Source organism: Ambystoma mexicanum, chromosome 11 (genome assembly GCF_040938575.1).
Source record: "Ambystoma mexicanum isolate Mex_15411 chromosome 11, UKY_AmexF1_1, whole genome shotgun sequence".
In the NCBI taxonomy this organism is placed as follows: domain Eukaryota; kingdom Metazoa; phylum Chordata; class Amphibia; order Caudata; family Ambystomatidae; genus Ambystoma; species Ambystoma mexicanum.
Genome location: NC_090934.1, coordinates 569,285,493 through 569,298,791, shown reverse-complemented (window position 1 = coordinate 569,298,791; position 13,299 = coordinate 569,285,493). Strand labels below are relative to the sequence as shown.

Sequence of the window (13,299 nt, the reverse complement as noted above, 5' to 3'; positions counted from 1 at the left end):
GGGGTTAATTGACAAAGATTATGTTGAGATGCCCACCCAGCAGGGACCTGAAACACGAAATATCCACTTAACAGCTATACATCCTTCTATGTCAGCAAGGGCCTGCTGTGGAGGAACCGATGTGAAAAGGCAATGAGATGAGTACATAGCACTGACCAAGCCCTTGCTGACTGAACCATGAGCAATGAGATGTGTGAGTCCCATGCCTCATGCTTTGCAAACATTTTACTGTCATGGTGACTGTTCTGACATGAAATGAGCAGGCTCAGAAGGAATGCACAATTTGATGAATTGGTCATTCTTTAGTTGTCAAAATACACTGTTTTTAAGCAAAGAAGCCAGCATCCTATATTCAGGCTATGAACATTATGTGACACCTAGCTCAGCCCCCTCAATCGCACCCACACCATTGACAATTCACCTTCCCCCACCCGGAAAGGGAGGGTGGTGTCCACAGCACATTTTGTCAATTTCCAGAAAGATGCAATATTAGCCTTTCTCGAGAGGCAAGCAAGGTTTAGAGTAATGATAATGATAATGGTGTGTTATTTACATAGCACCTTAATCCAAAGCGCTTTACAGAGCACATATTTACATACAATATCACCCAACCTAAACTGGTACTCATTTATCGACCTCGGAAGGATGAAAGGCTGAGTTGGCCTTGAAAGGGATTCGAACCTGCGACCTGCAGATCACGCTCAGATCGCATCAGCGAGCGCTCAACCCGCTGAGCTATCTTACTGAAAAGGATCGAAAGGGGTGAGGTTGGGGGCGAGGGTGCTGTTTCACTCAGACCCAATCAAAGATTTATTCAGCTCAGAGCGCAACATTCTTCCATAATGGGCACACGTTTACTCACGCCTGATTAAAGATGTCTCCAGATTTGAATTTGTCATATCTCTCGGCTCAAATATGTATTCGGAGGAGAACACAGGATAGGCCTGCATAGGCAGGTGTTCACTGTTCATCCATATTGCCTGAAATCGGGCCGGTTTCCTCTCGGACCAGTGCAACACTGAAGGGTGATGACCATCTGACGGATCAGTGAGGCATAATCTCTGGTGTTGCTCTGGGCAACCCTCCAGACCATCCTTTCTCAGACTGCCATGCCATTACAGAAAGTGAAAGGTCATGTTCAAATCAGGCGTGGTCCCTCCACAAGTCTGCACGGTCACACACATTGAATAGATTGGGCCAAACCAGAACTGTTCGACACAATCCCTAGTAGGGCCCCTGCCTTTAGAGGTGTAGTTTGCCTTGCGCCCTTAAAAGAAATAGGGACACAAGCTGAGCCTTTTATATTTAAAGATCTGAAATACAAGGTGTGAGCAGCTTTTTATGCAATCAGTTTTTTTGTACTTTTGAGAATGTTGCTTTGCCGTACTTTTGAGAATCTTGCTTTGTCGGACTGGCACAAAGATGTATGCTGCCCCAACAAAAATGCCATTTTGCTACCCACCTTACTTTAAGGCCAGAAGTTTTTAGGGCCAACTTGGTGCCTTCCGCTGCTTGCAATTGCCTGAGTGTAATATTGGGCCTGTTGCTTTGCTCAAACATCATAAAACTCTGACAGACCTCTACACACTTACAACTAATTTATATCATTTTGGGTCTGGCGGGTGCCAGGGTGAAGACCGATGCACAAGAGTGTCATGCCTGCGCCGACCCTGGGGGGGGGGCGGCGGCGGACTCTGAAGCGTGAGCATGGGGGAAGCCGGTAGGTATTCCTGCACGTGAGATGCGCTAGGGAGGATCGCACAGTGGGAACAGGGAAAAAACCCTAACATATCACAGGCTCGGCAACCAACCCCACAGTACGCGCTCAGCTCTTTCAGTGCTGGGATGATGCGTTGTTTGGGCGAGCGTGGATGTACACCAGTCAGCCTGTCGCTTCTACGCCGCTATTTTCCAGACTCCCTTACTACGACCACACCGATTGTGTCTGCGAGGCTCCGGAGCAATGTATATACATGTGGCACGTTCTAATGAAGTACACACATACATGATGTCTCCCTCTCATCGGAAACAGGCAGTGGCTACGAAAACATCTATTATTGCCAACCAGGCTCCACTTATTTATTTATTTGTTTAGGTTTTGCCATTTGCTGCCACCCGTTCTGTCCACTTAATGTAGATTATTTATTGAAAAACGATTTACATCCCCTGTTTGCATTTGGTTTCTGAAGCTGAAAGCTGCATACTTGGCTGAAAACGTAGGTAGATGAAACACAGCACATGATTAAACCAGCTCAAACATTCTGCTTATCAAGTGCCGTTTACTCGTATTTTGTTGTTTCCCTCAATTTTGTTCTTAGTTAATCTCCAAGCTGGTTTAAGACTTGCAGCACATCAACAATCATGCGTAAATCATTTCAAAGGCCGGGACATGATTCATGTTGCCTGATGCCGCACTCTAAACCTTTTCGCATTCTTCAACCTCCTCCTCCCACTTATGGCTCTGTTAAAAAAAATGGCCAGCAACCCTGTGGAGGATTCTGCCCGGATGTATTAAGACACCTGGTGTCCAGGGGTGGACTGGCCTGTTCAACTCTGGAGATTTCACGGTGGGCCTCTGCACCCTGGACCTCTTTTGTGTGGTAGTTCCAAATTGTCTCATAGGAAAAGCATTGGGCTTGCTGAAAATGTGTCATATGAGGCACCTTTGACCATTATTTCCAGGGCCTCTTTTGGTCCCCAGTAATTATTTCCAGGGCCTCTTTTAGTTCCCAGTCCACCCCTGCTGGTGTCTTAATATATTCCGGACAGAATCCTCCACACGGCCATGGTTGCTGGCCATTTTTACACTGACATTTGGGGCACTGAGGCAAACCCACCAAGCCGGGGGAAGCGTGGAAACCAAAAAAAAAAAACTCTAGAAGCTCATCGAGTCAGGCAACACAAACACGTGGGCTTGCGGTACGAACTATGTAGTAATTTCCTTGGGACCCGAGGCCTAGTACCCCCTCCTCCCACTCACTGCCCTGCCTTAGGCTTAACCTCCTCCTCGCAGCCCCTCTCCCCCCCATCCCACCGTGGAGTGCAGGCACCTGCTAATGAGCGCAGGCCCATTAAAAACACATTCCCAGCTTGTATTGGGCGCCCCCCTTTCTTTTGTGTAGTGCTTTGCCGGCGCAGCGAGGCACAATTTAAACTAAAATCCCTTCATTGCCGGCTCCGAGAGACAAATGCTTTCACAATGAATCTGGGCGGTTCATGGGGACACTTCAGAGGGTGGGGGACATTTCTGCAGCACAGCACTGTGACAACTAACTGTGGCGTGGTAGGCCCCTGCTAATGAGTGCAGGCCCATTAAAAACACATTCCCAGCTGGGCGCCCCGGATTTCTTTTGTGTAGCTTTGCCGGCGCAGCGAGGCACAAACTAAATACCTTCATTGCCGCAGCCGGCTCCGGCGAGAGACAAATGCTTTCACAATCTGGGCGGTTCATGGGGACACTGGGGGACACGATTTCTGCAGCACAGCGCTGTGAAAACTAACTTACCTTTGCGTGAGAGAATGAGTTAGACACCGTGACCAGTCACTGCCCGAAGGATGGCACTGATGCAGGCACTGCCACTGTGCAGAGACACAATTACCAAGCCTTGGCTTGGTGCGCAGTAGGGCAGAGCCGGACTCACGTGACGGCCGCCCATCAGATTTTGATTGATGACAGAGGGGCTGGCATGCGCCAGGTGCACGCCAGCGCCTCTGTCATCAATCAAAATCTGAGATGGGCCGTCACGCCCCCAGTGCTCTGGGGCCTCAGGCAGAGGCCTGAAAAAGCAGTAGTGCAGCCACGAAAGTCGGTAGGCGGTAGGACTGCTTAAAAAGCGGTATCCTACCGCCTAAATCGGTAGGGTTGGCAAGTATGTTAAAGCGATCGTCTGAAGAATGTTCCTATTTTAAGATTCCTTTAATTTCTCAGTTTTTGAAAGGGCTCACTAATGTGTTCCCTACGTCACCTTTTCTGGTGCCCGGTTGGGATTTGAACCTTGTTCTTAAGTTTCTTATGGGTGCTCCGTTTGAGCCTTTGTATTCTTGCCCTTTAAGACTGTTTACTCTGAAAACTGTGTTTTGGTTGCGGTTACTTCCGCTCACAGAGTGAGTGAGTTACAGGCACTTTCAGTTAAGCCACCCTTCACTGTGTTTCATAAGGACAGGGTTTTCCTTAGAGCTCGTCCTTCCTTTCTTCCGAAGGTGGTTTCGGAATTTCATTTGAGCCAGAAGGTGGTTCTTCCGGCGTTCTAGCCTCCTGCACATCCTGGTAAGGAAGAGGAGAGGCTCCATAGGCTTGATCCTAGGAGAGCGTTGAGCTTTTATATTTCGCGCATGTCCATTGGTTACTCTGGAAAGCGTTTGGGACAAGCTGTGACGAAACAGACTTTGGGCCTGATCACGACTTCTGCGGTAACGCTAGCGCTATTAGCGCGGGGGCTATTAGCGCGACCGCCATAGCCCCCGCCGCTAATAGCGCGGGATCACGAGTTGGGCGGACTTGGAAGTCCCCATTCCCCATTGAGCCCATTCGGGAATCCCCCATTCCCCATTGGGCTCAATGGGGAAAATTTGCGCTCTTACCGCCAGCGGATTTCCCACTGGCGGTAATAGCGTGAATTTTCGGCGGCTTTCCCCCCAGCCAAGAGCTGGGTCGAAATCCGCCGAAGCCCTGATACGGCGGACCCTTAAATCCGGCGGTAATATCGCTACCGGCGGATTTAAGAGTTACCGCCGAGGTCATGATCAGGCCCTTTGTCTTGTTGGATTATTTTAGCTATCTCCGAGTGTTACCGCTTGGCGGGTAAGGACCCTTCGGCTGGCTTGCAGGCCCATTCTACCAGGGGAGTGGCTGCGTCTATTGCCCTGCAGAGGGGTGTTCCTATTCGTCACATCTGTGATGCAGCCACCTGGGCTTCGGTACATACTTTTGTACGTCACTACTCCCTCGATTCCATCCGAGGGCAGGATCTGGCCTTTGGCAAAGCAGTCCTTTATTCCGCAATTTGATTGGGCATGCTAAATTTGTGTTCTAAATTCTTTTCCCACCTCCTTGCTTGGTACTGCTTTGGGAGTCTGTCATAGATATGGAATACGTCGGAGGACCCAATCCCCTCGAAGAACAAGTTACTCTCTTACCTGGTAACGTTCTTTCGATGGGATGGTTCAACGATGTATTCCATATCGCTCCCTATCTACCTTCCCTGCTGCAGAATTTCTTATGCGATTGCAGCTTGCGGTCCGCAAGGCCTTGTGTGTCTGACTGGCAGAAAACTGGTGTCACACGTTCTGGGGGAAAAAACTACAACTGAGGCTACGTGCGTCGTGCGTCCTACTTATCACATCGGGTGACGTCGGCCGTCGGAAGAAGGTCCTCGGGGACGGCGCATCAATGTCATCGACGCAGGACGCAGACGCCGAAAATTTTCCGAAGCAGCACAGCTCTGGACATTACCTGTCATAGATATGGAATACGTCGTCGGACCATCCCATCGAAAGGACATTACCAGGTGAGAGAGTAACTTGTTCTATCATGTCATATCATACAAAAGTGGCAATTCAAGTTGTGGTGTGTGCTTTAAAATGGAATTATTGATATGCTGATGGCACAGCAAATCTGCTTTCAAAATTGTATTCATGTACACGGCACAAGAAATCCCTTTATAATGATTGCCTCACTGGCCGGATATGACAAAACCAGGAGCACTCCATCTAAAAAAACATCTTAAACTCCCACAGGATAAGTTCAAAATCTGCCATTAAAAAGTGAGTGTCAATGTCAGATCCAACCATATCCTTGTGACGGATGACTTCCCTGATAACAAATCCACTGCTCTCTTTCTTGACTCGTCCGATACTCTGGCACTCAAAGCAAGGCTATCGCCACCTACTTACACCATTGGTCAACATCTTGTTGCTTTCCCCTTCACCCAACAATTTCTCTAGAACCTGTTCACCACTGACCTGCCTTGGATGAATTCCTCCATTCTCTCAGCTCTCTTGGCCAGATCTTCCAAGTTTTTGCCCCAAGCCAATTCCTCTGAGATGGAGCCCCTTCATTTCTGGCTATCAAAAAGGTTTTCCATGTCTGCCTTCACATCTACCTTAATTCCACCTAGTCTGCAAATGGGCACTTCAGCTTCAGCACCTGATACCTTCCTGTCTATCTCCCACAATGTCTTGTCCACACCCTGGTCATCATGGCCCCAATCACATGTAAAAAAAAGAATAACCCTCAGAAATGTAAAGTATGTTTCCACTCTGGCCTGACCGCCATGACAAAAAGAAACAGAATACTAAAGAGGTGCTGGCCCAAGTCCAAATCAAATGAAGACAAACTGGCCTGGCTTCATCGCCAGATAGGTTATCACACCTGCAGGAAAAAAAGGCCTCCCTCCATGATCACATCGACTCAGCTACTAATATATCAGATGCACTCTTAAAAGTCTTTAAAGAAATGATTGCCCCCAACTTTATGCACTGCTGCACCCATGGCCTTCCATATCCTGGTTCATATTATGACATCCTTCTTCATCAACATCATCAAGTTAATTCAGTCCATTATTGCAACCAAGGCAAACAACATCTGCTCTCCCACTGTTGCAATTACACTTCACCTCTTTCAAGCCTGTCCCTATGACAGCTGTTATAAACTCTGTCAAAAAACAGCGATCCTGGTTAGGTTGAACCCCTTTCTCTCTCTACCATTTACCACGAAATGCTCGGTTCCTCAAAGATCCACCCTGTTGCTCTTCAATGCCTAACTCTCACTTCTGGTCCCTTATCTCAACTTCCTCTTGTTCATATGCTGATGACAATCACATAGCATTCTGGCAGGTGGGCGACTCCTCTTCAACTCCCAATCTGATCTCATTGTGCTTCTACCTTGTCCAAGCCAGGATGTGCAACAACAGTCTGTGTCTCAATTCTTAAAAAACTGAAATCATATACTTGGGACCTGTCATTCCTACTGACTTTCCGTTCTCCTGGATGGTCTCTATGGGCTCCCCAAATGCTGGTTCCTTCTTCAAAATACTTCAGTGTTGTCTATGACAAATCTCTCGTCTGAGATATGTAGGCTCTGTAGAAGGCTTTGCTTACAACTTCACATACTCCATATTATCCTACCTTTCCTTAATTTCTCTAATTAACAGGCACTGACTGCAGTCTTGGTCCTCCCCTGGATGAATTCCGGCAGCATCCTCTAGCTGGATCTCCGTACAGGCTTTAGTCCTATGCTCCAGATCATCTATAGACCAAGGCAGTAGGTTCATCCTCAGCTTCAGACCCAGTGTAGAGACCACACCACCCCCGTCCTAAAATCTAATTGTCTGCCTGTTGAAGCAAGAATATTCTTCAATGCCCTCTGTATCAGCAGCCAGTCCTCAGCCATATCCCTTGTCGCTGGGTGGCCATAGAAGAAAGCATTTGTGGGCAAGATCCTGGGCAATGGCTGTGGTCCCTCTCTGGAACATTCCCTGAGTGATGAAGAAAGGTACTTCTGTTTCAGAAGGTGACTAATACGGTCATCTTCAATAAACATTTCACGCATTAGTCCTGCTCCGCTTAACTCCTTCAGAGTCTTGGCCATGTCTCTTGGCCTGGCCAACTGCCTCTAGTCATGCACGGCATACGTGCTGGCCAAATTGCCTCTCAGAATGGGCTTGCTCTCATCTACTTGTGGCAATCTTCATCACTCCTTGGTCTCTCTGAGGCTCTGTCTCCTTGTGTGTGCCTCGTCTCCCTTTAGTACGTCCATTCCTGGGACTATCATCTTGCACTTACAGTTTATACAATACCTATATGACCCTTGCACTTGTTCCTGTCTGTGCTTTAGGCTGATGTAGGTATTTGTGCACTTGTTTAGAACTCTGGGATTATGCACGTACCCTGCTCTTCTCCCCGTACCTCCTCTCCCTGGAGTAGATTTGAATCAGACAAGTCTTTGAAGATCTTTCTTACCTCTTCCTTTCATCTTGTGGTGGCTCTGTCTCACAATGGGTGCCTTATAAATCTAGTTTTACTAAATAGATGTTTTTGCCATTGATTTGAGTATGCAAGTTGCAGGGTGGAAAGGCCTGTGTCCTTGGTAGGGAACATTTTGCAGGTTGTTGGTTTCTCTACTGAATACAGAACCTGTTGTAGGGTTGAGTCAGCATTCTTCCCCAGCATCCCTTTACAGTTAGATGGTAAATTCTCAAGCTACGGCTTGATACCTCATTGTTTCTGTTTGGTAGGGCGTCAGAGCTCTGTTAGGTGGCAGAACATCCCCAAACAGGTCCAGCTTTATCTGTACAAACACACAGTATCCAGTGATAATGTCACCAGTGAAAATGTTGCCAAGAGGTGATGTTTATCCAAAATTGGCACCCCAACAACAAAGCAGCTCTTTCCTCAAATATTCTAGGACTGGAGTTTAGAATAGTAAATAACAATAGTCCTAGAATATGATGGAATAGATTTTTTAGGAATCAGGAAAAAAAGAACATCACCTCATTGGCGGCATTTTGCAGGCCGTATTTTCACACAGAGCCACACAATGGTTGTGTTAAGTTATGTGATAAATTCATCATTGTAGTGGTCGCTTGATAGTAGCACCCCCCAAAAGTAAACATATACCACATTAAGCTTATGTAAACATCACAAACATGGCATAGCAGTGCATTTCAAACAAATATATGTTTATATTGGCTCATGACAGCCCAGATTTAATTAGTTCTATTTTCATTTTTGCAGCCCACAATGTCCTTAATTCTCTTTATTATTTGGTAAGTGTATCCTGGGTAAACACCATGGTTCATATCACGGGAAATCAATGGCCATGCCAGGATCAGCACGGAGAAACTACGGATAACTGTGATTTCTCATTGATAATGAAAAGGATGGATGCAGCTTTTCTGTATTTAGAAACCCAGGTTGTCTTGCGGTGTTGCTTAGGACCAGTTGGTTGGAAATGACAAACTACATACGCGTTTCGTCTTAACCACGAGAAAGCACACTGGCGAGGGCCTTCTGCTACTTTCATTTGTGGGCACAGTTGGTTCTGTGTACATGATAAGAATAATCCTTCTGGTCTGCATAGATTTCTTTGGTGCCATGTGCCTGAACAATGTGTGTGAGTAAACGAAACTCTCTTGGCAGCAAAAAGGCAGCAGGTTTAAATAAGCACAACAGGGAAGGGAATTCTCTAAGACATTAGGGGACCGTATTTTTGTTTACTTTGCCAGGAGGTATTCTTGCAAAGACAACGCTAATGAGCCTAAAAATAGTGGTGGGCGTCCCCCCTCCTTACACCTCCATCCCTGTCTCGTGGCATGGTATGTTCTCCCGCATTGTCTTGCACACATTCACTCTGTTTACTGGCTGCAACATGCCCAGCCTTTAGCCCTAGGCTCAAAATGCTTCCCAGGCACTGAACCAGAATTCTTCACCGGAAGACTCCCGAGGGTCCCATGCTCTGTGAGCAGTAATATAATGACATGGAGCGCTACAAAATGAAATACCTTTCACCGTATTTTCTTGCAAATAGTACTGCACGTGAATAGGCCTTCCCCGAACAACCATGTCATATGAGTGCTCATTCGAGTGTAGGTTCGCTGTTTTGTTATCTCTACCCATAGGTCCCCAAACACTCCCTCCGCTAACATCTGACGCCGACATAAGGGATCTATTTAGAACTGTCTGTGCCATCTGTAAGGGAAAGCCCTAGGTTGTATTGCCTGTGCAGATGGAACAACAGATGCAAACTCACCTTCTCCTGTTGAATACAGGGATTTAGGTCAATGAATGACCACAATGGAATTCTATGACTAAGTGAATTACTGGAAAGCGTGCAATTGGAAATCGGAGCTACACAGAGGAACTCGGCTCGGGGCCCCTTACTGTGGAGCTATATATGACCTGACAGGAAGAGAATATCAGCACACACGTACCTCCAAGCAAGGAACGCCTTTGCTCATCTGTTGAGGGTATTCCTTGAGAAGCCGCTCCTCATCCAAAAACTTCCCATCCCTCCCATTGCTGGCAGGTTGGAACAGTCCATAGTTTAAGACATCTTTTAAGCCATGAGTCAAAGTGCAGAGTATCCGCTGTTTGGCGACCCACACCGTAGCTTCTGGGTTAAAACGGATGCACTTCTGCAACAACAAAAAATACAGTATTATAACTCGCTAGTCTTTAAACATCACAATAAAAAACGGCTGCTAGGCAGGGTGCATATTTGTGTTAATTTATGAACGAAACGCCATTCACAAAATCTGCATTTCTAGATTCGGCTACAGAAAACAAGAGATACTGTATTAAGGAAAAACATCAGAAAAGGATTCTGACGGTCCAGAAAGCAGCAACGTGATGGTGGCTGAAGTTGCATCGGTTTCACTGGCTCTTCAGAGCGTTTCTTTCAGGATGGAGTCCATGTTCCAAGACAGGATTACTGAAGGCCCAAGCCAACCATGGGTCTCCCCAGTAGCTGTCAACCATCTCCTGCCTTCAAGGAATGACTTAGACCCTCGATGGCCATCCCATACAGGCCCCTAATAGTTCGCAGTCATTAGCCAATGGGAGGCTGCGTAGCTTGGATTATGAGTAGAAACGAAAGGTTCACTGTTTTGTTGCCAGTTCACCGATCATCTTTCTGAAGCCATATGCATTATAGTAAATGTGTAATCTGGGATATGTCTACTGATTTACTTCAAAGAAAAGTCAATGTGAATGTGAATGTGTGTCTTTGTTCAGCACAGTGTGGAATAGACTGGCGTTCAGGAGGAGAAAGACGGGGTAGTTTCTCCTAAAAAAAACCCTTAATCAATACACTTGTTTGCATGTTCAGCGTGCAACCACTACATATCCCAATTTGACCTGTTCCCACCTACTGTAAGACCTGGCAGGCATTAGCATCTGTACTTTTCAGCATTACATTCCCATGATGCGCTGAGTTGACCTAACGGAAGACCTTGGAATGGCTCCACATTTCAGCACTCCATCCACCACAATGCACTTGTCTGGTCTGGTGGAAAACCGTGAAACGCAATCCCTTTTTAACACCACTGGGAGACCTGGAATGAGCATATGAATTTGTTGCATCTGCTCCCTCACAAGCCATACTGCCTGAAGACATGACCTGGAATCTGCAATGTTGGACTTTTTCGATGCTGTGTCGCCTTTTACTTAGGCAGTGACATTCTCAATCGCTTTGCCATTAGTTTGGACCTAATAAACTTCAAAGCTTGGTCCCGATTAGCGGATAATCCCATGGGCTTTGATGATCCAGAAAAAGCATTTAGGTCAGCTCAATTGCTACCTTATGCAGTTGAAATTCAGATTAAAGAGGAAGTCACCATCCCAGAAAGGACCCGACAATTCTCCCTGGAAGTGAAAGTTAAAAGAGGACAACATTTGAAAAACCCTCATGCTTACATACATCTAAATGCTTCTCTCCAACAGCAAGGGTTGGGGGTAAACCCAACTCCATTAGTCAACATAGAACATGACACCATTCTAATAGAGGTGGATAACAGCGACTTAAAGAGTATTACTCTAGCCGCAGGCACCATTATTGGAATGGCGGTTGATGACCGACATTTTTCCATTGATTTAGGAAATTAACTGTTAGGACCAATCCCCAAGGACTGTTTTGACAGTGACAGTGATGACAATACAACACCAGACAGGATTTTTACCCGGCATGGGGGGAACTTCCTGGTGTACACTTCCTGCCCTGATGGTAAGGAAGATGTGACTTGTGACTTCAGGAGGGATGGGGTGATTTTCCAGGTCCATGAGGGTTGCCTTTCCCACCTGAGGCCTCCAGTTCAAATCAGCACTCTGACCAGGGACTTCTCCACCCAGCTGGAGGAGGCTGCGGAGATAGCCAAACCAGAATTCTTTCCAGGCTTCAGGCAGATGGTGGAAGAGAGGGTCAACCTAGCTGATGCCTGTGTGACTCTGGAACAGAAGCAAAAGTTGAAACAAGTTTTCTTGGATTTCCAACATCTCTTTGCGGTAGACTCACATGACTGTGGTCGCACCGACATCCACACAACAACAATTCCCACGGACCCTGGAATGACTCCAGTGTTTGTGAAGCAATATCGTTTGCCATCTCGCATCCATGGAGTCCCTTACTGAAATAATTAAGAACCTGGAGTCCCGGGGAATAATCCGTCCAGTTCACAGCACCTTCAATAACCCGGTGCTGGGAATATTGAAGCCAAACGGCCAGTGGAGACTCTGCGCCGACCTCAGGGAGCTCAACAAACGGGTCCATACTTCCCGATGGCCTCTGCCCTACATTGACCAAGGACTGGCCCAGATCCAGGGGTCACAGGTATTCACTGCAATAGACCTGACCAATGGATACTGGACTGTGCCTGTCAGTAGGGAGGACCAATACAAGCTGGCTTTTACCTTTGGGGGCCAGCAGTACACATGGACCCGGACTCCCTTCGGATACCTCAACTCCGGCAATGAATTCAACATTTTCCTACACAAGGCCATGCCCGACCTGGGTGCGAGGGGTAACCTGGCTTATGTAGATGATGTCCTCATCAAAAGTTCATCTGTGGAGGAACACATAGCGGAGATCCGTTATGTTCTGACACAGTTGAGGGCCGCCGGAGCAAAACTTTCCTTTCAGAAAGCACAGTGGTGTAGAACCCGTGTTAATTTCTTGGGGCATGAGATTACTCCTCAGGGTCTCTGTCCCCAGGAAAAGAAAGTGGAAGCACTTCAGAAAATGAAAGACCCCACAACTCTGCGGGAATTAAGGAGCCTCCTTGGACTGACTAATTACAGCAGAAAGTTCATTGAAGGCTACGCAGAGATCACTAGACACCTGATTCATCTCCTGAAAGGGGGGGTCAAGTGGGAATGGGGTCCAGAACAATCCGAGGCAGTAAGACAACTCAAAAGAAGCCTCTCACAAGCGCCTTGCCTAGCTTACCCTGTCAGAAACAAGGAGTTCTTCCTGGAGACAGGGTTCTCTAATACATGCTTGACGGCAGTATTATACCAAAAGCATGACAAGGTCAATAAAGTAATCTCCTATGCGAGCAAAACTTTATCCTCTGTGGAGGAAAAATTCAACGATTGTGAGAAGGCACTCCTGGCAACGGTGTGGGCATTGAAGAATTACCGCCCGTTTATCCAGGGGGAACACATCATAGTGGAGACTCCACACCAGCCTCTGCAATATCTCCAAAGTGACAGAATCCGGGCCGGAAATGTGAGTAATTCCCGAATTACTTCCTGGATTCTGTCAATGCAAGGCTTTCATGTGGAGGTCAGATATGGCCAAAACAAGAA

At 47.0% G+C, this 13,299-nt stretch overlaps 1 protein-coding gene across 6 annotated transcripts in view; it reads right to left on the bottom strand.

The window, feature by feature from the left end:
- SHANK2 (SH3 and multiple ankyrin repeat domains 2) overlaps positions 1 to 13,299 on the bottom strand; it is a 4,166,579-nt gene that overhangs the window by 2,794,203 nt on the left and 1,359,077 nt on the right. For all 6 annotated transcript variants that reach the window (XM_069623409.1, XM_069623408.1, XM_069623411.1 and 3 more), the window contains one exon: positions 9,930 to 10,133. In XM_069623409.1, coding sequence (XP_069479510.1) covers positions 9,930 to 10,133 — 204 coding nt within the window. The remainder of the gene's footprint in view (positions 1 to 9,929; positions 10,134 to 13,299) is intronic.